The sequence below is a fragment of the Leuresthes tenuis genome, unplaced genomic scaffold, assembly GCF_036924035.1.
Source record: "Leuresthes tenuis unplaced genomic scaffold, fLeuTen1.0.hap1 SCAF_3, whole genome shotgun sequence".
Lineage (NCBI taxonomy): Eukaryota > Metazoa > Chordata > Actinopteri > Atheriniformes > Atherinopsidae > Leuresthes > Leuresthes tenuis.
In genome coordinates, this window is record NW_027325357.1 from 13,439,463 (window position 1) to 13,462,533 (window position 23,071).

At 38.8% G+C, this 23,071-nt stretch overlaps 2 protein-coding genes across 2 annotated transcripts in view; one reads left to right on the top strand and one right to left on the bottom strand.

The window, feature by feature from the left end:
• Nucleotides 1-23,071, top strand: part of syn2b (synapsin IIb) — a 77,591-nt gene that overhangs the window by 52,629 nt on the left and 1,891 nt on the right. Inside the window, exons 6-12 of the mRNA XM_072381902.1 lie at nt 11,784-11,846; nt 12,735-12,877; nt 13,697-13,771; nt 14,860-14,962; nt 17,719-17,895; nt 18,116-18,182; nt 21,913-22,825. Of these exons, the coding sequence (XP_072238003.1) occupies nt 11,784-11,846; nt 12,735-12,877; nt 13,697-13,771; nt 14,860-14,962; nt 17,719-17,895; nt 18,116-18,182; nt 21,913-22,825 (1,541 nt within the window). The remainder of the gene's footprint in view (nt 1-11,783; nt 11,847-12,734; nt 12,878-13,696; nt 13,772-14,859; nt 14,963-17,718; nt 17,896-18,115; nt 18,183-21,912; nt 22,826-23,071) is intronic.
• Nucleotides 561-10,867, bottom strand: LOC140303223 (metalloproteinase inhibitor 4-like). Its single transcript, XM_072381901.1, has 5 exons — nt 10,552-10,867; nt 3,664-3,761; nt 3,160-3,274; nt 2,781-2,905; nt 561-2,505 (listed from the first exon to the last, which is right to left on the bottom strand). Exons 1-5 carry the CDS (start codon nt 10,688-10,690, stop codon nt 2,308-2,310), a joined length of 675 nt encoding a protein of 224 aa, XP_072238002.1. The 5' UTR covers nt 10,691-10,867; the 3' UTR covers nt 561-2,307.

Sequence of the window (23,071 nt, forward strand, 5' to 3'; positions counted from 1 at the left end):
ACTTCTAAAATATCAATGACTCACAAAATGCCACTGTTTGCTAAAAACAAAAGAAAACGCTAATTGTCCATTAGGTTTCAATCAAATTTATATCTCATTTGGAACTATTTTCCAAAGTGCAATGTTGCCATATTTGTATAAAAGCCATTCATCTTTGATTTGAAACGAGTATTTTTCAAGAAACACGAGACCTTTCTCAGAGATATTTATATTAAATTCAGTTTCTGATGCATGGCAAAGTTTTACATCTCAAAAGGTAAGTGTGATTATTTTCTACATTTAGGTAAAGTTTAAAACTATATTCGAATTAAAAATGTATATATGTGAGAATATATATATATAAAAAATATGAGACATTCTATAGTAGAATCTTATATGTATTTATTATATACTGTGACCTTCATCTGCATTATTTATTCATGTGTATAAACTGCTTTGGTAAATTAGTTCTGTAACATCTTCATTACGTCATTCAATTTCTTAGAGCAAATATCATTTCTAAGCTTCCACACAGGGGTCCTTTTGTGTTAGATTTGGTGTCTGTTGGGAGAAAACAAAGAGACAACGACACGCTGTTCCACTGAGACATTTTATATACAATCTTTTTTGGTACATGGAGATAGAAAACTCTATTTAGACAGAAGCAGAGACATAAATACAAACTCAAACAATTCTTTCTGTATAAAACAAACATTTAGCACTTCACTAAAGGCATGCAATTATTCTTTCATTCGTGAGATTGCATGTAACTAATATATTTGAAACATAAAGCATGTTTCTAATGTCTCATGCAAAATACTGTGTTGAATGGAAATATTCAAATATTGACCATTTGATGTTAACATATTGACTTGTACAAGCATCGCAATTCAGAATCCATTTTAATTTGTATGACTTTAGTGAAGGAGTCCAGTAACGAGACGGGTCAATTCACACTTGAGTCGTATGATAAATGAATATTTATATTGAACCATGCTTTATTCATTCATTAAATATCTGAAATGTGGAAGAGAATCATCCCCTTCCTGTTTTAGGGAGTTAAAAAAGTGAATTGAACCATGTTACCTAATCGCCTCTAAGGAGAGGAGGCTTGGCTTCTACAGGTGGCAGTGCTGTTGTTAAAGCGCCGGATTAGATTTTTGGCACAGGAAAGAGCTCAACCAAGGAGACTAAACACACAACAACCACAAGATAAGAATCTCTATGCTATAAGAAAAGATCTGGTTAGCCTTTAAAATGTTAATTCCAGCTGAAATACAATATTTACAGTCTCAGAGATGTGAGATTAACTGTGCCGATATAGATGTGAAAGAACTGTGGTCATATTTAATTTCTGTTTCACATTAAGTCAAAACATGATTAACTGGAGAATGTGCGGCATTGTTTTTCTCTACATACGCAGCAGAGTTCAAAGATTTTAGGCGCTGTGGATGTTTAGATTGCTGTCCAGCACACAGGAATCTCATTATGTGCTGCAAATACGCAGCATGAACACAAACATGGTGAGACTCACAACAACTACGAGTCCTGCAAGAGATCATTTCTCATCTGGGATTACATAAAGAAACAGATGCTGAGATACGGAGTAAATTAGCTTTTGCTCGGTTTTGACTGAATTTAATCGATAAATTAAAAATAATTTCTCTTTTTTATTCCTAAATGCATTCCAGCCTTAGCTTTAATGCCTAAAACGTGTATTTTATTTGTATTGAACAGTTATGTGTTAATATGTAAAGGTTGCCGCAGCCTAAGTCTACAACGTAAACTTTGAAATTCAAGGTTGGGGCATGAGTTGGCAGCTTTATATTTTATTGTTGGACAGCATCTGTGCAGCTGCCTCATACATTTTTCAGTAAATCCCCAACTTAAATTCCTATTTATCCTATTATACCTTATTCATAAACAGTTTTGAGGTCCTTCATGTTTGTGAAAGGAATGCATTTATCATCAGACAAAAACACTCCCTCTGGAATGAGCAATTTGCTATGGATGTTCTGCACCTATTCTCACTCTGTAATAGCAAGACAAGTGGAATGTGTGAGGATACGAAAATGAGTCAGAGGAATGCTGAGAGCCCCTGCAGTTTATACAAATCTTCCTATCTTTGCTGTAGCAACAACCTGAACTCTGCTAACAGAAGCTCAGTGTCAGTTTTTGCTGACACTAAAGAAAAAAAAGGCCAATATTTTAATTATTTCAGTTGCTACTTTGCGTACCATATCTGTACTACATTTACCAAAGCAAGGTCTTTTTTTCTTGAGGCATTTCAAGAGTCATAGGGAGTCAAATCTGAGCCAAAATTACAGGTCATGGGTCAGTCATGTCCAAGAAGTCTTTCTCAGGTGGAGGCCCTCCCCGGTACCAGCTACAGCTGGTGTCCGAGCGGCGAATACAGGCGTACTGCCGAGCCTGCTCTCCATTTAGACTGTTATCCAGCAGCCAGTCTGTCCACAAGCACTCATTTTCTCCTGTAGGGCCACACGGGACCGTGTAACAGGTGTTGATCTGATAAGAGAAGATTGAGAGGTTTGGCTTATTTTCAACCTACACTTGGTGCTCAAGCTGGTCTTCCCTGTGTTAAAAACAAGAGTTGGAATGAAGGTTGGAGATAAATTGAGAGACTGTCACTGTAAAGAAGTGTTTAGAAATTCAAAATCTTTGTTCCAAAACAGAAATATAGTTTGAGGTGGAGTTGGAGGAGCAGCTGAGACACTTCTGAGACAGAAAGACGAGTGTGAGAAAAATGAATATGCATGAAGAGAGTGAAAAGGTGTAATTACTCTGCATTCACAGCCCATCTGGTATCTGTAGTTGAGGTTCTTCTTTTGTGATAACGATAAGTTGTCCCAAGACTCTACCAGGTCACACTGGCCAATAGAAATCCTGCCATCACTCCACATACTTCCTGATAAGAGACATCACAGCACCGGCCATTTAATCTGGCTTTCAGCCAAACAAACAGCTGACAACCCTCACAGTGTTGGGACAATAAAAAAAACCTTTGATACCAAGCGCTAGTTCCAAGCTATTCCCAAAAAAGAAATGCTAGAAAGCCTTGCTACATAATTTCAGCTGCATATATCCTCATAACACCGATGTACCATGTGCAGCTTTTTCTGTTAAAAGTGGACTAGATAAAGAAGCTGTTGCGTACTGTACCTGAGAGCAGATACCCTGCTTTATTGTTGGAGTCCAGCTTGACTCCACACAGTGAGGAGAAGACTGGAGTGTACACATACTGGATATCCTTGGCCCTGTCAAAACCTTTGAACATCTGGACACAGAGACATGCAGGGAGAGGAGAGTAGGACATTTCTAGTTCCATGTTTGACTTTTAATCCTGTTTAGTATTCAATAGTAAAACCACAGTGTCTGGATTGTACACATTTGCCCTTTGAAATTGACATTTTTGTCCCTTTTTAACTTTTTGACCATGGTTGATCACAAGAGTAGGACAAGGAAACAAGGCCACAAAAAGATGTTTGTAGAAAGAAATCATTTGCCTTTCAGACATGTAAGAGCTCTGAACTACTTGTTTTTGTGGTCACATATATTTTGTTCACTTGTCCTGATTCATTAACCCTGCAGCCTATACTTACCACCATACGCAATAAAATGTATTTGTGTGTACCAATAGTGTACGCTTCTGTCCACCGAACTCACCTTAATCATTTTGATTTCATATTGGATCATCTTCATGTAAGGTGAGGAGCTGTTGCTAGGCGACACAATCTTCTCTCCAGAGATCTTTGCCCTTATCACTGTTTTGAAGAAAAACACAGACAGAAGGAAGGGTTGAGATGAATTGAATTGGGGAATGAATGCAAGAAGATAAAGGTAAAGAGTACTTTCATGCCAAAGACAATGGAAAACATCCAGAATTATATTTATTTTTTTCTTTGATGCATGGATGGGTGGCTTTACAAATTCATAGCTAGATTTTTCCTTCTCCATTTTCCATAGCTTTGTCTGTCACTCCTCTTCGTCCCCACACAGACAGTGTAGCAGTCTCTCAGTAGTGATACAGGATGTGTTCCTCTTCTCCTCTGGGAGGAAATTCAAAACCCACTTAGAATAACAAGTAGCTCTCTGCTTACTCATTCCCAACTATCTCCTTATTAACAGCATGCATACAGTGTATACACTATACACACATAGCACATTTTTACTCTACTCAATCCACACCGTGCCAAATTAAACTTTAATATTATTGATTTTATTGCTACAGATCCATTATTCCTGTCAGCCAAACTGATGGAAGTAGTACTTTTAGACATCTGTATCACACATTGTTAGATGAAATAAATTTTTTAGACATTTTCTGCACACTGATAACACTGCTGTAGCTGGAACTTTATCAAATGTTCCTGTTTACAATGATAGCTCTCAGGTTTATCTCCATAGAAAAAGTCATCCCAGATACTTGTATTAACCAAATAGCAATAACACCACAGATAAGACGATGCATATGGTGCTTATCAGAAGACTATTTAAAACTGTAAGTCAGACAAAGCCACAAGTAACTCAATAGTAAGCTCATCCCACCAAAAGCATCTGTCCAATCATAGCTTAGTGGCCAACACTTGGTACGATAGTGCATTAGCAGCATTTTAAAATGTATGTTAACTGTAAATATAACCAATGAGTATATTCTCTGCAGCAGACAATGCGTACAAATAGTACACGATTTCTTGCACATTTTAAGAGTCACCTACATGCATTTTAAGATTTTTCACGAGTCGTCCTACATCGTTAAAATGACACTAAAGAGTGACAGGTTACAGTAAAAGTCGAGTGCAGGAGCTCATCCTTTCACAGTGTATGGTAAGCACAGAAAAAAAAAACATAAAATGGGATGTACTGATATTGTATACTGCATTATTTATTACAGATTGAATAGATTATTTTGTTTTATTGGATTTTTTGGCTTTAACATCCCAGTAACTGAGGACTTTATTGTCACTTGACAGTAGTAATCAAACATATTTTATGTCTTGGCTTCTAAATGCTTTTAAATTTGTAACAATAAGATAAAGATATACAGAAGCTAAAAATAAAGATAGGACACCATTTCTGCAGCAAAATCCACTGTTGATTATTCTATTTTTATTCTCTTAACTTTAGTTGTACTCTTTAAAGACAAAGTTTGCAAGTGTTTAGTATTTATTTAAGCTACCATTTGTTTAAATAGGTAGCTAGCTTCTGCTAATAATATATGCTCGACATTGCTGTTTCTTCCAACAACACCAACTAAAATCAACAACCACTGATAAACATTGTTTTGTCTTCCATTGTTTGAAATGAAGCACCAATGGCGAGAGTTTGAAAATATGCTTTCATTATCACTGCCAACGTGTGTTTTTTATTAAGCAACAACATAAATGAAATGGGGTCAAATATATTTAGGTAAGGTGTTTGTAATTCCCATCAACACTGATCCATAACTGTTCCCCATCTTTCTCTGTATAAAAGGGAGAAGTTGCACCAGAGTGAAATGGATAAAGAGAGGGGTGGAAGCTGAGAGTCTGATGTGGATTGAGTAAAACCATAAAAGACCGACAAAAAAAAACTCTACAAAAGAGTGGGAGAGACCAAGTGAAGCTCACACACAGCTTAGCAAACCACGCCCTCGTTTTTCCTTTCCGCTCATCACATAACTACGCCACGGTTTTGTGTGCTTGTAAGAGGAGGAGGAGCTCAGCCTGCTCTGTGAAATCGGCTCAGGAGAATCTGAGGTCTTTTTGTGTTTGTTGAACTGGGGTAGATGATAGAAGAGCTAACAAACATTTGTGAACTTTTGTGAGCTGTTAAGAGTTGTGTCTTTGCGTTTTGCATTAGCCAAAGCGAGACAGTTGGTCCAGGAGTGTTCACTTTCATTAAATTATCAAGGGCCTTAACTGTTTATTCCCATTCTGTATCCAAGACTTTGGATCTCAAATAGGTTGTAGCATATATACAGTATATGTATATGTATACGTATATATAACACTGCATTGGTTACAGTATCAGACCGCACAAAGACACACCTGCCTTTCATTTTTCCTACATACACTGTCTTTTATCCATTTATTTGTTTAATTTTATATAATGTGAGCTCTCTTTCAGGGATAAGTCAGTAGGTACATTTGGATCAATCTTTGCACTGAATTTATACCTTTTTTTCAAACTAGCGTTGTAGTAGTTTCACTGTTCCGTAGTTGTTGTTTTTGTTTCGTTTGCTTGTTGTTGTTTTTGTAATAACTATCAATGCTTCCAATTTCAGTCACAGTTTGTTCAGGTTAAGACCACAACAACAACAAACAAAACAACAGATCAACACTTTGTAAGTTTTATGCATCAGAACTACTTAGTCATATTTAGGGAAAGGATTACAGTTTGAGCAGTTTGATGCTACCTAAAAAACAACAATAGGACTTGATATTTTGTGAACGAAGTGCATGTAGAAAATCACCCTGAAAACTAGGAGTTGAAGCTTGTTGCTTATGGTAGTTCCAACGCATTATTTCTACACATCACATACTTCAAACACATCCTGTCTTTATATGAAGGGATTATTCATTGTGACCGTGTTGCATCAGCAATGATTACACCACTAAATAAGCTCACTACACAGAAATACGAACTGCACCGATGATGCTAATCATACTTTAACATCAGCTTCATTGTTCATAGTACTTCTTTGATCTGAACTTATTTTAGCTAGAGGAAACACATCTCTGAGTAGATGAAATGTGTTCCACATATTAGCCAACCCTCTCTAATCTTTCTCTCTGAATGATAATGGCTCTGTGCAGCATATTAATGGTAAGTAATCCATCAAGGCCTAACAGTGCTCTGTGTAAGGATCAGTTGGCAGGCTGAATGCTGTTATGAGTCAGGATTGAAGCTGCAATAGCTAATAAGCCAGAATTGATCCAGACACTTTTCAATGGCTTTAATAATTTATTAAGCAACCGTCTCCCCTCTTAGATCTTCCTCCAGACATTAAATGACCTTATTGTCAATGGTACACACTAATATCAATAACTCAACTGAAAAACCGTCCAAGTTCGCTTTCTAAAAGGAATGTCTTGGCCCAGATTCAGCGTTGTTGTAACCACCTCCCCTTTTATCTAGATATGTTTGAACTGTGCAGGCTAGGTTACCCACTTCAGTTGCTGCAGCTGTGTTATGCACATAAGGACAGGCACACCTGCAGCGAGAGTGCCTGTTTATCTGCCGCAAAGCTACATAACCAAAGAGAAATATTGCAAACTTGTACCATGAGAACTGATGTAGTAAGTAACTTCCCCCTCCCAGATGAATTGGCACCCTTGTCATGCTCACAAAGCTGGACTGTCAGTGGGCTTTCATACTGATATTGTTAGTATGCAGACCATCAGACTGAGCCTATAGACATGGAAATGAAGTGGGGAGTGAGAGGGAAAGAAAGAGAGAGATGGAGTAGGCTGTGCTGGCATGGACTGGCCTCCGTCCAGCAAACACACACTCACACACTTACACACAATGCCAAATACACAAGCACGGCCAGGGTATCGTCCAAGATTTGCGCGCAGATGGGATATTACTCAGATGTACAGCTTTATTCACAGAGCTCATCGACTCTGACAGCACTGTCAGGTCAACTTAAGGCCACCACCAGCCTGTACTTTGCAAACAAGCTGGACGGTGTAACCACAGACGCCAGCAAATGAAAGGTTTTCCTCTGAATACCACAAATAAATGAGGACTTTGCTGTTCATGGTCTCAGAAAAGTTGTGTCGTACCGGAAAAGGGACCATTGACTGTCCTTTCAGACATTAATTTGCTAATTTAACTCCAAAACCAATTCAACCTTTCAAACTGACTAACTCTGTTCAGTCAGTAGTCGTCAATTTTGCTGCCATATTTTACTGTTACTTGTCTGCTCACAAACCATAGTTAGGTCCACAAATTTGATGAATATTTTAAACATTTTCATGATTTGTTGTAAGAAGATCTTGATATAAGTCTTAGGTGAAACAATATTTTTACTGTATATGCTCTGACTCCCTTTTTTGATGTTGAACTTACTGAAAAATATATTTGGACAAGAAAGTGTAGTATGTGCATTAGACAAACCCCCAGGAGCAACACTGGGTTGTGCAGCGATTTTGACATACTGTGATCCTACACTTGCCGTTGAAGAGAAAATAAACAGTTTATCTGATTTGATTCAAAAGAATTGAGTGTTTAGCACTGTAAAATAACTTTTGGCATCACATAATTATGATGAAGTGGTGTGGCATAACAACCTGCAAAAATAATCCGTTTTAAGCAGCAGGCTGGAGCACCAACACCTAGAGTGGTTTTCTGCTAACAATAACAGATAAATGGATATCTCAGAAGGGTTCACTGCTTTACTTTACCGTCTGGCAGGTCTTTTTGAATGTCAAACTGAAGCTTCTTCACAGATGTTCTCTTCAAATGAACGTAAACAAAGAAAAACAATAACTTTACCTCAGAGAACACAAAATGATCTAGCCAACCACATAATTAAACCGTTTGTTTGTGCAATTGTGGGCATTTTAACATGTTTTTTCAAGCCCAAATAAACTCTTTGACACAACACTTTTGAAGGTAAAACTGACCAGTAATTACCATCTTGTGTGAAAACAATTTAAAACAGCATTTATTTCGTCTCACATAAATTCCTTTCCATTCCGTTTGTACTTACATATCTGAATAAATAGAAGATAAAATGTGTGGAAATGTCAAGCGTGATGTGTAGGATAAGATGTAAAATTGTTAATAAATCATCTAAGTGTTCAAATTCTGACCAAATAGCTACTTTTTTTTCTCAAAAGCCATATGATTTTGTTGTTATACCTCAGTCATGTGTGCAGGAAGTCAGCCAGCCTGGTCGGTGAGAGTTTCCACCTACATATAGTACACGCTCAATAGAGAATTATGCTGTTTTGTCATAATCAACAGGAAACAGCAAAGTTTACCATGCATTCTGCCTGCATTGTTAAACTTTTTTTGCTGTGTGCACCACTGAGACACTTTAATTTGAAGTAGATGTCATCTTTGTAATCTGAGATCTATTTTTCCTCAGTCAATCTATGGTGTGATAATTTAATATTGTCACTACATACTAAAAGTCATCTTCCCCAAATTGAGACAGAGCTCCGAACATTAACATTACAGTCTGTTTTTTTTTTTTTTTTTATTGACGTACATACAGTTTGACTTTGACAGTAACAACTTCAGCATGAACACATGCACATGTACAGGATAACCACTGTCCAAAAGAAGTTTAATTTTGGTCTATTGCTTCACACAAATCTAAATTCAGTGTGTTTGCTAATGCGTTTCATTACTTTGCGACGTGGTTATTTCAGATACTGTTAGTTTTGGTTTTTGATGTTGGACACATAATTTACGTGAGAATAACAAGAAACTTGAATCATGTCAACAAAGTAATTTGGGGATGTTTCCTTACCAATGTGCTCTTACACACTCAGTTTAAAAGGACCAATGGCTCTAAAATTCAATTCGACCCAGCACCATTCCACTGAAGACTTGACAGTCCAGATAACTAATGTTGTTTGGATTTGTTCTGGTTCACTACATTTTCCTTTCCTTCAGTGATAGGCTTATGTGAGAACCTTCAAATTTTCCACAGAAGAAAACATGATAATCACACTTCATCTCAGTCATAAATGGCGTACTTTGTGTGTAAAATGCTGTCCTGAAAACATGCTCCAAATACTCTCATTGCTTTCCAGTAACTCATATTCAATTTGGCTTTAAACCTGGAGGTTATAAAAAGGGGTCTAAGCTTCCATTTAAAGTTTTGTTTAAAAAAAAAAGTAAATTTTAAGCACTATGAAAGCCTGGAGGGAGATAGAGACCAAACAGAAATCAAGACTGAGAAAAAGAAGCTTCTTCTTTCCTTTTTCTTTCCCTCTCGCTCCCCTGCTGAAGTGTGACCTTTGACTGAAGCACATACTCCAGCTTTCCACACTCTACAGCCAAGTACTCAAAGTCAAAGCAGAGTGTTGGTTTTGGCCTGTGCTTAGACAAGAAAGAACTGGATGGTGGGAGGGACACTGGACAGAGAGACAGGCAGACAGTCTGACAGAAGGCGAGATAGAAAATAGGACGTGTTGATTTACTTATGACTGTTTTTGTAGGGTTTGTTTTTATGTCAGTTAGAGGAGGAAGATGCATAAATGTTATGACAAACATGCAGGACTTGTTAATGTTATTTCTGAAATTGAGTCCACTGTTAGGATAATATTCTACACCTCCCTATATAGAGATGAAGAAGAGGAGCAATTATAAAAATCTTTTTCTGTTTGAATGGTGCAGTTCTGTCAAAAGCTTCCAGTAGAAATGAGTTTACCATGGGGATTTATCTTATTCTCATTCCACAAATCCACAAATTCCACAAAATTCCACAAAAATTAGGTTGATCGATAAGCAAAACATCTACTGTTATTCAAGGTAGCAGATTTCAAATGACCAGTGCTTATAACATTATCGTAAGTGAAAATCAACTAAATTCGTCACCGGTTGGAAACTCACCGATCTCAGCACTGCAGAAGAGCTGCTGTGGGTGTGCTGGGTGGCAGCTACATCCCTCCACAACTCCCTCCATGCCCGCACCAAGCAAAAGGAGCATCCAGAGCCCCAGATACACGCTCTGCTCCTGGGACACGGCCATGATGGCTCTGGCTACCTCTGACTGCTCCGCCACTTGATGAATGCTCGGCAGCCTCTTCTGATCCTGTTAAGTTTCCCGGGAAGCAAATCAGGCCAGCAGTCAGCAAAGGGGGTGTGTGGTGAATAAGACAGCGGGGTCGAATTGGTAGGATGAGCTCTGCTGAGCTGAGAGGCAGCTGTGGATAGAAATGTTTTCATAAGTTTAAAGTACACCTCTGATTTCAAGCTGCAGCAAATAACTTGAGTTGAAGGCTGCTGCTGCTTCTGCTGCTGCTCTCTTTTCTTTTTCTCTTTCTTTCTCTCTACCCCCTCTCTGTGGACAACACACAGAGAGACTTACAATAGTTGGATCGCCTCACTCTCTGGTCTTGAATGCTGAGAGGGTCACACACAGGGAGTCTCTTATGTGCTCAACAATTTAGGGACAGCCTCCTGAAATGCAGAAAAAAAACACCATCCTTTGCCTCTTCTTCTGTCCACTTTTGAAGCCATCTGTCACCTCCCCTCGCATAGACCGCTATAAATATAATTCACTTTCACAGAATCAAATCAGTTTTGTTGTGTAAGTCCAAGTTTAGGTTAGATTTTGTACTAACACAGTTCTCAAAAGATAAAGATAATACATTTAGTGATTGCCCTGGCTTTTCTTCTAGTATCTCCATGGCCTGGGTTGCTATAAAATGTATTAAGACACTCAGGTCACTCAGACTAAGGTTTAATAACATCCCAGACTAGTGACAATTCCCGTTTGAATGCTTAAAAACATGTTAACCCAACATGGTAAACGTTACACCTGATAAATATTAATATTATCATTGATGTCATGTACTATTTTTTACTTCTTTTTACTTACTTTTACTTTCTTCTGTATCCTTTTCCTCACTCGAATCCCTTGTTTGAAAGTTTGAAAGTGAAAGTTGAAATTTAAAGCTTTACCTACATTAGAATGCAGACATTTGCTGACAACCACTTTTGAAAAAAAGAGCCTCCCATTTCTCTCTGCAGGGATTTTCCACTCCGTTATGAATAACTGCTGTTGTCATTTTTGTGTTGCGCATCATTACTCACCCTTCGCTTATCCTCTGTCTTTGCAGATTACAACACCAAGCTTCCCTGTAGTGGTGAAGATTGGACACGCTCACTCGGGAATGGGAAAGGTACTGTGATGTTGACTCCTTGACAGTACAGTATTTACAGTATGGTATGTTCAGGTAATTTATTCAATCATTATTAAAATGAACTAACTAAACATCTGAAAACATCTGTTCAAGGTTAGCTTCTTTGTCCTTATTTACATAATGACCTCTTGTGTATTCCCTCTCAGTCTCCTCTCATTGTCCCGTTATCGATTAAAAATGGGTGTTTTGGTGAAATTACTGCAAAGTATGTCTAAAAGCCTTATCGACCCACCACACATCACCATAACCCTTCTGAGTTGAAAATTGACCCAGCGTGTATAGAACCAAAACGATCTAGAACTGTTCAATTCATGACTGAATTGTTAAGACTAAGAGAAAATTTTATTTTAATTTTCCTGACTCTGAGTTTTGAAATGAGTTATTTTAAAATATTGTTATACTGTGTTATATTGATACCGTGTTAATCCCATTCAGGGTGAGTTTTCAGTTACCTCGCTTTGCACCTGCTTTCTTCTTGCAATTCAATTTTTTGAGTAAACTTCATCTCCAACATAATGTTAGCACAAACCTCCTGCTGTTTCTCATAAAATCTGGCACATTTACATGCCAAATTAGCATATTAGTCAGGTCAAAACTCGACTTTTGAAATGCATGTAAAAATGTCCGTCTGATCAAATAGTACCAAATCAAAGTTCTCAAATCTGGACTGACGCACTCAGATAATGCAGATTGGGGTAAAATTTCTCGCATGACTCAACTAAATTTATGACTCAACTGAACTGGTTCAGGCTCTCTTATGCATGCTTATAAACCTAGAATACAGGTAATAATTACATTTAAATTGAAAAGATAAAACTGCTTCTATGCTTTGAAATATACCATGTTTCTGCATGTGTAATTCTGCAGGTCAAAGTGGACAATGTGAGTGACTTCCAGGACATTGCAAGTGTGGTGGCCATCACTCAGACCTACTGCACCACAGAGCCATTTGTAGACGCCAAGTACGACATCAGGGTCCAGAAAATTGGCACTGACTACAAGGCTTACATGTAAGAGTGCGTCCTTGTTTATTAAGTGATCTCAGGAAGACCTTTTTTATATTGTGCGTGTCTGTCTTTATGTAATATCATACAGAAAAAAGTATAATATTGATAAGATAACATATTCGCTCTGCTCGCCATTGTAATCTCTAGGCCGGCAAAACATCAAGCCAACACTGGCAACCAAATAAATTGTTGACTGCATTGGTTGTTAGCATATTGAAGCCAACTGGATTAACTGATTAGTTGAAGTTAACCTCTTTTCTTTTCTTTTTAGTCGTAGCTACCGCCACTTACTGTTGATTTGGCTGTTTCTGCAATCTGTGAGTGCTATCATAAACTAGAACTCAATTGCAACTTGGTCTCTCTAGTCGGAGACATATTTGATCACGATAGGCAAAAAAAAAGCCCCAAAACCAGATTCTTTCACTTTGTTTGTGTTTCTTGTACATTGCAAAAGCCAAAATACATAAAAAGACCACACGAGTCGTTCATTTTTATATTGGTCTCTGACAGGTAGTTAAAAATTTTGAACCATATTGAATTATTGGCTCTCTAAATTTCATCCAGTACAGCCACTAAAAAAATATCTATGTTGTAAAGTTCAAAAGAGATTCAGTAATTGGCCATAGCATTTAAGCTATAACTTCACTATATGTCAATAGGCTATTTAGCCTGATGACTCGCAGCTGTGCTCATTACTGTGCAGAACCTTCCTCCTACAAGCTTGTCTCCCACAGTTTGTTATTAACTAACTTTACTGAAGATTTTCAAAGTGAAGGGTTGTGTCTATAACAATTTAACACACAATTTCCTGCTCTTGTCTAGGCGAACATCCATCTCTGGTAATTGGAAAAGCAACACCGGATCTGCCATGTTGGAACAAGTAGCCATGACTGACAAGTGAGCACTGTCTCTGTATTAGTGATGCATCAGCTGCTCTGGTGCCGCACATGTCACTCCTGTCGTGTTACATCACTGTCAGTCATAATGCACTCTTATAGCAGATTCATTCAGCTGAAACCTGGTCGCCATGAGAAATATTTTTAGTGGAATGATTATGCACTGTGGTTATGTTGTTCATAAATTATTGTTATTTTACTTTGGCTGGCGTGAGGTTGAACTGACCTAGTGGGACTTTGGTTCATGAATGAGTACTTTTCCCTTAAGAAACTGCCAGACTAATAGATAAAAAACTTGGTTAAAGATCCTTTTTTTACTGTATGTATTTTGGGCCTGTCACTTCAGAAAAATGATACTGTTGTGCAATTACTTTGCCAGTATATATACTGCACGAGGCACTAATAAAGATGTTCTAAATAGGCAAACATGTATAGGAAACAATACCAAAGTAGTTAATTTGCTTTTATTCATAGTGACTGATTTTTCTCAATTTTCTAATAATTAGCTATCCAAAAACATACACAAGTCACAACTAGCCTAAAAAGAACATAGAAGTTTTATCACTTTCCTTCAAAGTCAGTCTCATCTATACTAATGAAAACATAGCAAGCCGTAATTCAGCAAGGCCTCTGCACTCTGACATATACAGACATAACACAGACTTTAAGATAGGAACTGAAACTGTCTGTTAAATCTGACCCTGTGGAGAAGAGTAGATTACCTGTGCTTGTACAGTGACATTATTCTTAGGGAGAGCATTAATCTGTTTTGGCTGTAGTTCAATTGTGTGCAGTGTCTCAGACGGAAAACACAGCCTGGAGCCAGACACGATCTGGTTCACCTGCAGGATGAATGCCCTTAAAAACAACAGTTGCATCCACGTATTGTGCCTGTGTAATACACAAGTCAATATTATTGATAAAGTAGTGTGCAAAAGCAAATGCTTTCTTAGCTAAGCATTTGGAAGAAAATGTTCTACATTCTCAGTTCTGTTCCATGCAGCAAAGCAAAAACAAAGGTACCACACAGACAACAGGTTATTTGTGTTTTTTTCTTTCCTCTCCACCATATTATTCTCTTTGCGACAGGTACAAACTGTGGGTTGATACCTGCTCAGAGATCTTTGGAGGTCTGGATATCTGTGCTGTCAAAGCCATCTGTGGCAAGGACGGCAACGACTACATCACAGAGGTGAGAATAAAAGCATGAAGCCGTAAGAAACTCAAAAATGTTTCAAATGGATCAAACTGCTGATCAAACTGCTGATTACTCATTGTTTACCCATCTTTGTTGTGTATCTCTTTACTTTTTTCTCCACACATTTTTCAACATGTTGACACCGTAGGAGTTGCGTTGGAGTGCTTCGGTTATCAAACTTAGTATATCTGGCCTAATTTAAACTCCTTGGGCCTTACATTGTCTAGCTTGTCTAACCCGACTTGAATTCACAAGATGAGTTTGATTGAGAACTGTCTGGCAACATTAAAAGGGTAGGTGCGGATATTCTGTATTACCCATGTATTTCAGAACTTTTTTTATAAGCCTGTTCATGTGTTAGTCCTCAGCTCTGCTTTACTCTCTCTATGGATTTATTTTTCACACAGTCTGTTCAGTGTCTTTCAGCACATTCATCTTATGTTTCATAGTCTTTAGTCATGATTACAGAGGTAGAAATGAGCTCTGCTCTAATAATCCCTTTCCTAAAAATGAAACAGTTTGTGGTAAAGTCTCCATATGGAAAATGTTTCAACTGCCAAACCCCAGCCACTGAAAAATGAAGAGCAAATAGAGCATTTCAAGGAAATTTGTGTATTGAATGTGTGTAATCACTCTTCTTAACATTGTAACATAGGGAAAATATCCAATTGAGGCACATGGTAAGGACTGTGGGAGTCTGATGGCACAATTAGACAAGACTCTGAAGATTCAGGGACAAAGAGGGAGACCTAAAAGGACAAAGAAGGAAGGCATGAAGCAGTGTATGTGAAGTGATGACTGGATGACTGCTAGGGTGGTTGGCAGTATAAGACTTGTCACCAGGGTGGTGGAAGATGAGGTCTAGAAACCATGAGAAATATGTTTACAGCCAGAGTCAGAGGATTCCAAATTATGAGCATCCTGCATATTACGTTTGCCGGAACTCAGAGGCGCTTTTCAACAAGGCACAATGGAACATGACTGTTAATGTTCATGTTCATAGGACGGCTTTCATAGGACAGAGAGCTACCTAGCAGGGGCAAAAGACTCAAAGGTCAAGTTAGTAAATTTCCACTAGCTCATGATGAAGCTTGACAAGCCACAGTTTGTACAAGTCTTCCTAAAGTGGAGCAGAGAGACTTGCTTCTCCCTGGTTCCATTTTGGCAGCAAGCACAGAGCCACTTAATGACATAGGTCAACTCAAGAGATCCTATCCGTGGAAAATGCTGAGTCAAATTTTCATCAAAATTTTAGTAGCTGGCAATAAATAGCTGGACCAAAATCTAGAATGCAGTACTGCGAGTATGGTTAAAGAAATCTTGCTCTTTAAAAGTCAGTAAACAAGTGTGTTATTCGTTGTGGGCTGGAACTAGCAAACAATCTGGTGGTGAAAGATAACAGGTTGGTCAACAGGAATGAGTTTAAATCACGTTAAACGTGTAAGCATGAATGGAAGGATGAGACGACATGGATTAAGTCGTCTAACAAATAAGAGCGGTACTAGGTACTGGGGTTTGTTATAGTAAATAGTTTGGACAGTTATCTGTGTTGTGGAGAAAAGAGTAGTCGGACTCACCTTTGTAGCCTATTATGGGTAATTTATTGATCAGAATGACATAGAGACATGGCAGCATACACGGAAATTGCCAATGACTTAGTCTTGGTTTGTGAGATCTTCTTATACCTTTTGATATCATTCTATGTGTATGTGGCCTAAACCCAATCTCTGTCCGGGACCTGCTGTCTGAGAATGCTCCTACATCTTCGTCATTGTCAAGACAGAGTTCATTCTGGTCCTAAACAATGTGTGGTTCGAGCAGTGTCAAGGCCCTGCTCTCCCCACAGCTGCAAAGACGTTGCATTTTTAGCAAAGGGGGGAAAGGGAGGGAGATTATACAATAACACCTACAGAGTCACTGTGGTGTCTGGCCTTTTTCCTAACACTGAAGTTAAACTTTTAAGCAGCCCAGCTGGTGGAAGGTAAATTAGACACTAAATGGGAAAGATATAAAATTGTACCTTTATGAGTCACCTCCACTGAATAATATTTCATTATGATGATGTTAGACTGCTTAGAGACTATCCTTTGGATGTGTTTTCTTCCTCTCAAAACTGCTGTTGGGGTAAATATGGGAACAGCACGAAAATAGCCCTCCTCCTGAAGCTCTCCCTTCTCTTCTCTAGCTGTCCTAAACTCTTCCCACAAAACAATAATGAGCTTCATATAGGTCACCAGCAGCCGGACTTGAACTCCAGCCTCCTGGATACACTGTTAATCCCATCCGTCTTTCATGTCCTACTTTCTTCAGGAATTATGTTGCATTTTATATTTTCAGGAGCCTGAAAACAGAATTAAAATCAATTGCAGATTTTCAGTTTGCTCTCAGAACACTTGAATTACAAAAGCTGATTATTATGAAATCGTTTCCCAATCACCTGCAAAACATATCTTGTTGATGTATTTACCTGTATTCAGCAAAGAGATAATTCTAGTCCTGACATTTCAGTAGCGCCAAATCAGCCCCCTTCAATGATAAACTGCTGTATGTTTAACCAACTCATATACATGTTAATGTGAAACCTTGTTGATCTGTGAAAATTTTAACAAAAGATTTTATGACAATAATATCTGAATCTGAAAGAATGTTTTGTTTTATCATTATATTGATTAACAGTCTTTACTTATATGTCCTAACTTTGTAATTTAACATTAAAAGCACGTGTTTTCTTTTACATTGCTTGTGTCCAGGTTGTGGGCTCATCTATGCAGCTGATTGGTGATCACCAGGCAGAGGACCGCCAGCTCATTTCAGAGGTGGTGCTGGCTAAGATGAACCAAGCGCTGGCTGTCAGGTCATCTAGTGCCTCCCGCTCACCTGTCCGCTCCCCTCAAGGCCCAAAGCCAACAACTGTGCAGCCCCAACAGGTGACACCTGAATGACACTTGCTGTAACACTCATAGCATTCATATTTACACAGGGCCACATCAAATATAATGCTATTGAATTATGTGCTTTAATTCTTCCTCAGGACAAATAATGACACATTTAATGTCTAAAAGGAAAACAGTTCCTCCCAGCTCACTATTAACTCATACTTGCCTCTTTTCTTTTTTCCTTTCCCTGCCTCCTCACTGTGTCTACCAGAGTACTGCCATTAAAGAAGGACTGGCTGATCCAAACAGGACCTCAGGCCAACGCCCTCAACCTCAAGGTTGTCTGAACACTGTCGACTATAAAAGTGCTGCAGTTGTAGGGCCGAGGCAGGTCTAGGATACAATGCCCTAATAAATCATTTGACGAGTTGCTCTTATATCTGAAAAGAATTCTCTGAAAATCAGGCACCCATTTGCAGAGAAACGTAATACCTTCCCTATAAACCCGAGTACTGCCATAAAAGGAAAAACTCACTGGGAAAAGTTTTACTGCTAGGTAAAATAATGTGAGACAATTCTTATTTTTGTAACTGTTTGTACAACTGGGACAGTGGCATGCATTATGACCGAATTAGAAACATACAGAGATACTCCACATCCTCAGTTTCCCTTTGGGGTGATACAACCTTTATGCTTGCTCAGTCTTTTAGGGCAGGGAATTTAATAGATAGTGAAAGGTGATGAATGAGGATTTTGGAAAGTATTCTCATTTTCAAACGGTAACCTTGATTGATGCTTCATTGTTAAAAACAGAGCTGAAGCCATAGTAACTCCACAGTGCAACATGCACATACCCAGAAATGTAACTACACATGATTCAGTCTTTGCTCCTCTTGGGATGCTGTGTTTCTAAGCCATATTGCTTTGATAATGCCAAAATCGTGTTTCGGTTAAACAGCAGTGTTATAGGCTGAATTTTATCTGACATGCTCATAAATCCGATATTGTCTGCTGTTTTTTACATTTTCATTGCTCTGCCCCTTTGTATAGTCTCAATCTGAACTGTTGTACAAAGGTTGTATAAACCTTCACCTCCTGTTGTCTCCTCTCATGTCAGTGTATCGGTAATTTCAACAGAAGAAACTGTTGATTAGAAATCTATCAATACTCGACGCTTATATAACTGAAGATGCATCCTTTTGACTTCAGTTGGCATTGTTTGAAGTACATCCAGAAACTCAAAACAACTCCATTTCCAGCTTCAGACCAACACAGACAGAGAGTATAAATGCTTGTAGCAGTGTTGGCCATTTTTCTTGACAACAGCGGGTACTCTTTGTGATTCGGAAACGGACACAATGATCAATCAGTCAAAGGTTAAAAACATAACTGTCTGGGCAGCTGGTTACCTGAGCTCGCCACAAAGTCCAGATATGGTGAAAAGCTAGCCTGGCTCCATGGAAAGTTACAAAATCAAACAACAGATACCATTGAAATTTAAGAAAAAGACACAACAGCTTTACATACCACATTGTTTTTCAGCCAAGCTCAGTTCACATAAATCAAGCAAACAAAGACTGTCTGCTGATAAGAGAGAATTAAAAGGTGCTAGTAGGCAGATGTTGCTACCTTTGGACAGAGGCATGGCAGCTGTTTTCACCTGTTCTCTGACTTTCTTCCAAGCTCAGCTAATAACCTGCTGCCTGTTTACTTTAAAGATACTGCATGACAATTCTAATAATCTTCTCATGTTCAATGACTTTGAAAGAAAATTAATAAGAGTATTTCCCAAAATGTCCTCATTAGTAGAACCAGTTTGCTTTTGTTTGCCTACTTGTTTCTCCTCCCTGAAGGTAGCAGTGTCCGTCATTATTGCCCCAAAATATTAAACTGACATTGTGGTTTCATTGGCTTCAGTTGTGTGCTGACAGCAGCTGTATTTTGTGTCCAAGAGCAGAAAGGGACCTCTGCTGTCTGTTTAAACTATGGCCTTGTCTCTCTTTAACTTACGGCAATCACTTGAATTAATAATCAAATATTCTGTTCAGTGCACCAAGCAAGCGAGCACCTTTCATAAAATTGCGACTGTGCCGTCAGTGCTTAAGCTTGTTTGTGGTGACGTTTGTGCTCAGGGCTGATGTTTTAAAGCTAAGTGTGCCTACTAAAAGCAGTGGCATAATGTGGTTAATTAGTAAAGCCATAATTGTTGCAGTTGTTGAGTTCATCAGTAAATGTGCCTTTGCATGTTTGTTTATAAGGGTTTCTTAGTTTGCATGGACGTGGCAAATGCATGCACTTTGTGTGGTGTTAAACTTGATTTAAAAATGGCAGCTTTTTATGTATTATGGCAATTCTGTTTGTTTGGTGTATTAAGATGTGCAAATGGGATTTCAGTTTGATTTATTTGAATCTCGCATTAATAACACTGCCTTTCAGTGACAGTCATTCAACACTGTGACAAATTATGCAGAAGTGGGAAACAAAAAACGCATTTATGGATAAATACTTTAAATTTTTGTAAACATTATTCAAAGGAATGTAAAATATTTTGTGCAGGTTGGGATCCTGGGGCTACTTTTGTGGTTAAAGCTTGAATTTCATTTCATCATCTTTAAGTCCTACACATTGTTCTGTAGTTTCTAGTAAACGTATTTATTTTCTTCTGTCAAACTGCAAAGGCCTTTATGAAATATTTGAATGTTTTGTGGAGAAACGGTGCTGTCTTTTTTTTTTGTAAAACAATTGTTATATTTCTGAGACTGAACTAAATGGCTTTTGTGATGCACAATACTTGTTTTTCTTGGCTATTATGAAACCTGGGCAAGTCTTTAATTAAAGTTTTAGTGAAGATAAGCATCTTTTTCTTTCCCTGCCTTATCATTCTTTATTTGCTTGGATCCAGACCTCATATGTCTACAGATATTATGACGCTTTTGTACTCTTAAATCTCTTTAGTAGATAGATTAATAGGATTTTGTTTAGCTCAAAGACTGAACCAGGTTGTGTACTTGCATGGCTTACATTTCCTATCAAATAAAGCGCTCACTCAAGTGTAAAACAAGACTGGGAGATAAGTAAATCACTAACCAAACTAATTATCTCTAATTCAAGGTTTGTATCCAATCAAATCCTTATAGTGTCATCCTTTACAAATTATGCTTGTACAAATGTTATTTCCTTTGGTTTTATGCACCGTGAGTCCCAAGCACCCTTTGGGATGCTTAATGACAATCCCTGACTAAACGTAAGACTCATAGTCATTTAGCTGCCTCATAGCAACTACTCTATGGAAACATCTGGGATGAATTTTCATGAAGCTTTTGTAATGATCAAATTAGCTGAGAAAGATAAATAATAATAGTATGTAATTGTATGAATAAATATTTCAGAAGCCATCTCCAAAGAGGCTTTTAGATGTAATTATATGCCAAACCATAATTCCTGTATCCAGGAAAGTGAATCATCAGTCCCTGGAAACTCATCCCTGTCCAGTCGCCTCTCTCTCTTCGCATGTGTTATCTCTTAATTCTTTGTGCTGCTTGTCAGGTTGCTTTGCTGCTTGTGTTTGAGTCACTGAGTCTATATTTTATCACTTCCTCTGTGTAGTTTGTTTGCTTTCTTTCGTTCTCATCTCTAACTCTTTTTGATCACACAAGTTCCTGAACACAAAAGCAACTAACACTTGGCATGATAGGTGTGTCACTATTCCTTCCTATAAAATTGCTTATCTGCCACCCTCTGCTGGTCATCATAGTCCAGACATTCAGAGCCTGCTTATTTTTCCAATCTTCTCTTGGTGATGAGTTGCAAAGGATTTCTATGAATGTGAAAGGTCTTTATGTGAATGGGCATGTGTATACTGAAGCTTATTATCCATGTCATGTTCTGCTTTGGTCTTTGCCAAACGTTAAGGATGCCTTGTTTTCTATCCGCTGTGCTTAAACAATAAGTGCTAGGTTTCTAAATATTGGTGCCTATCCATTAGCTGTTTGTTCTGTTTTGCATTTGTGCGTAAATTAAATATGGAGCTGTGGTTTAATATAACTGCCCTCTATCTCAATATTATAGGTGCACCAATGAAAAAAATGCAGAGTGTGGACACATCAGCAGAATCAGCTAAAAGAGCGTCTGAATCAGCACCAAAGCCCAATCAGGCCCAGAAAGCTAGTCCAGGTCCAACTCAGAAACCAGCCCAGGCTCAGAAACCAAGCCCAGTCCAGAGGGCCACCTCAGTCGCAAAGCCTCCAGTACAGAGGCCTCCCCCAATGACAAGAGCCCCATCTGTCACAAAGTCTGCACCAGATTCTGCTTCCAGCTCAGCCCAAGCCAAAGCTTCACCATCATCCCCTGCTAAAGCTGCAGCAGCGACACCTCCAGCATCTCTCCCAGCTAAAGCAGCAGCAGCTCCAGCATCTCCTCCAGCTAAAGCAGCAGCAGCAGCAGCAGCAGCTCCAGGTTCTCCCCCGAATAAAGCAGCAACCACAGCTCCAGGTACCCCTCCTGCCTCTGCTCCACTTCCGGCCTCTCCCTCAGCCTCTGCTGCCACCACAGAGCAGCCCAAACCCCAACCCCAGGGCTCCCCATCAGCAGTACCTGGTAAACCAAAAGATCTGCCCCCAAAACCCACACCACCTGCAAAGCCCATCCCTCCTGCACGCAGGAATTCCAAACCCCAGCTTCAGCCAAAGCCACAAACCCCACCTCCTCCAAAAGCTTCACCCAAACCCCAGCCCCAGCCCGCTACTCAGGCTTCAGATACGGCCTCAGCTCCTGCCCCATCACAGGTTCAGGCCCCAGCCAAAACCAGCCAGTCACCACCAAACGTCCAGTCTCCAGCTAAAGCTCAGCCTCAGCCTCAGGCAAAGCCAACCTCTCCTTCCCAAAACCCTGAGCCTACTCCATTTGAAGCAGCTGCAGATCCCACTGAGGCCCAGGCTTCTGTGGAGGAGCAGCCTCAGCAAAAGACCCATCCTCTGCTGAAGTAAGAGTTACATTATCGTGCATTGTGTTTTAGGAGCCTAAATCAATTGTTATTCTGCAGTAGGATCATAATTTATGATCAGCATTTCGAAGACCTAATACATGAAGTAATAATAGAATTTCTGCTTTGAAAAAGATCTTTTTATTTAAACACTTCTCGTGTGACTTTGTGGCCCTTTCCTCCTCATTTACACCCTTCATTTAATTGATGTGTACGTACCCTTTTCCCTCCTTCCCTCCTGTATTC